Genomic DNA, 621 nt, shown 5'->3' on the forward strand with positions numbered 1-621 from the left:
CCAGGCTCTGGCGGGAGTCGCATGGCTCAGTGGAGCTGGAAACACTCTTATCCAGGGCACCGTCACTCTCTGGCTGCCTCGCTGTGGACACCAGTGGCTCCGTCATTTTTTCTGTGAGGTGCCCTCCATGATTAAGCTTGCATGTGTGGACACTCGTGCCAATGTGGTCCAGCTCTTCGTTGCTTCATTGGTCTTGCTCCTCTTGCCCCTAGCACTGATATTAACATCCTATGGACATATAGCCCAGGCAGTCATAAAGATCAAGTCAGCCCAGGCCTGGCACAAAGCCCTAGGGACATGTGGATCCCATCTGATTGTAGTGTCCCTCTTCTATGGGACCATCACAGCTGTCTACATCCATCCCAACAGTTCTTATGCCCACACTCATGGGAAATTCATCTCCCTCTTCTATACAGTTGTAACCCCGACCCTTAATCCCCTCATCTACACACTGAAAAATAAAGATGTGAAAAGAGCACTGGGAAGACTATTTCACAGAGACCTAGGCATATAAAAACTGCAGCAGAGTACATAGCAGTCAATTTTTCATTTTTTTTCCCCCTTTTTGTCTTTTTTCGTGTCTGGCAATGGATTGCAACCCTCAGTGTCACGCCCGTACCG

At 49.0% G+C, this 621-nt stretch overlaps 1 protein-coding gene across 1 annotated transcript in view; it reads left to right on the top strand.

Moving 5' to 3' along the window:
• Positions 1 to 514, top strand: part of LOC103599206 (olfactory receptor 2G3-like) — a 2,045-nt gene extending 1,531 nt beyond the window's left edge. Inside the window, exon 2 of the mRNA XM_008583311.1 lies at positions 5 to 514. Within this exon, the coding sequence (XP_008581533.1) occupies positions 5 to 514 (510 nt within the window). The remainder of the gene's footprint in view (positions 1 to 4) is intronic.
• Positions 515 to 621: the final 107 nt, after the last annotated feature.

This window comes from Galeopterus variegatus, unplaced genomic scaffold (genome assembly GCF_000696425.1).
Source record: "Galeopterus variegatus unplaced genomic scaffold, G_variegatus-3.0.2 Scaffold2884, whole genome shotgun sequence".
Taxonomy (NCBI): domain Eukaryota; kingdom Metazoa; phylum Chordata; class Mammalia; order Dermoptera; family Cynocephalidae; genus Galeopterus; species Galeopterus variegatus.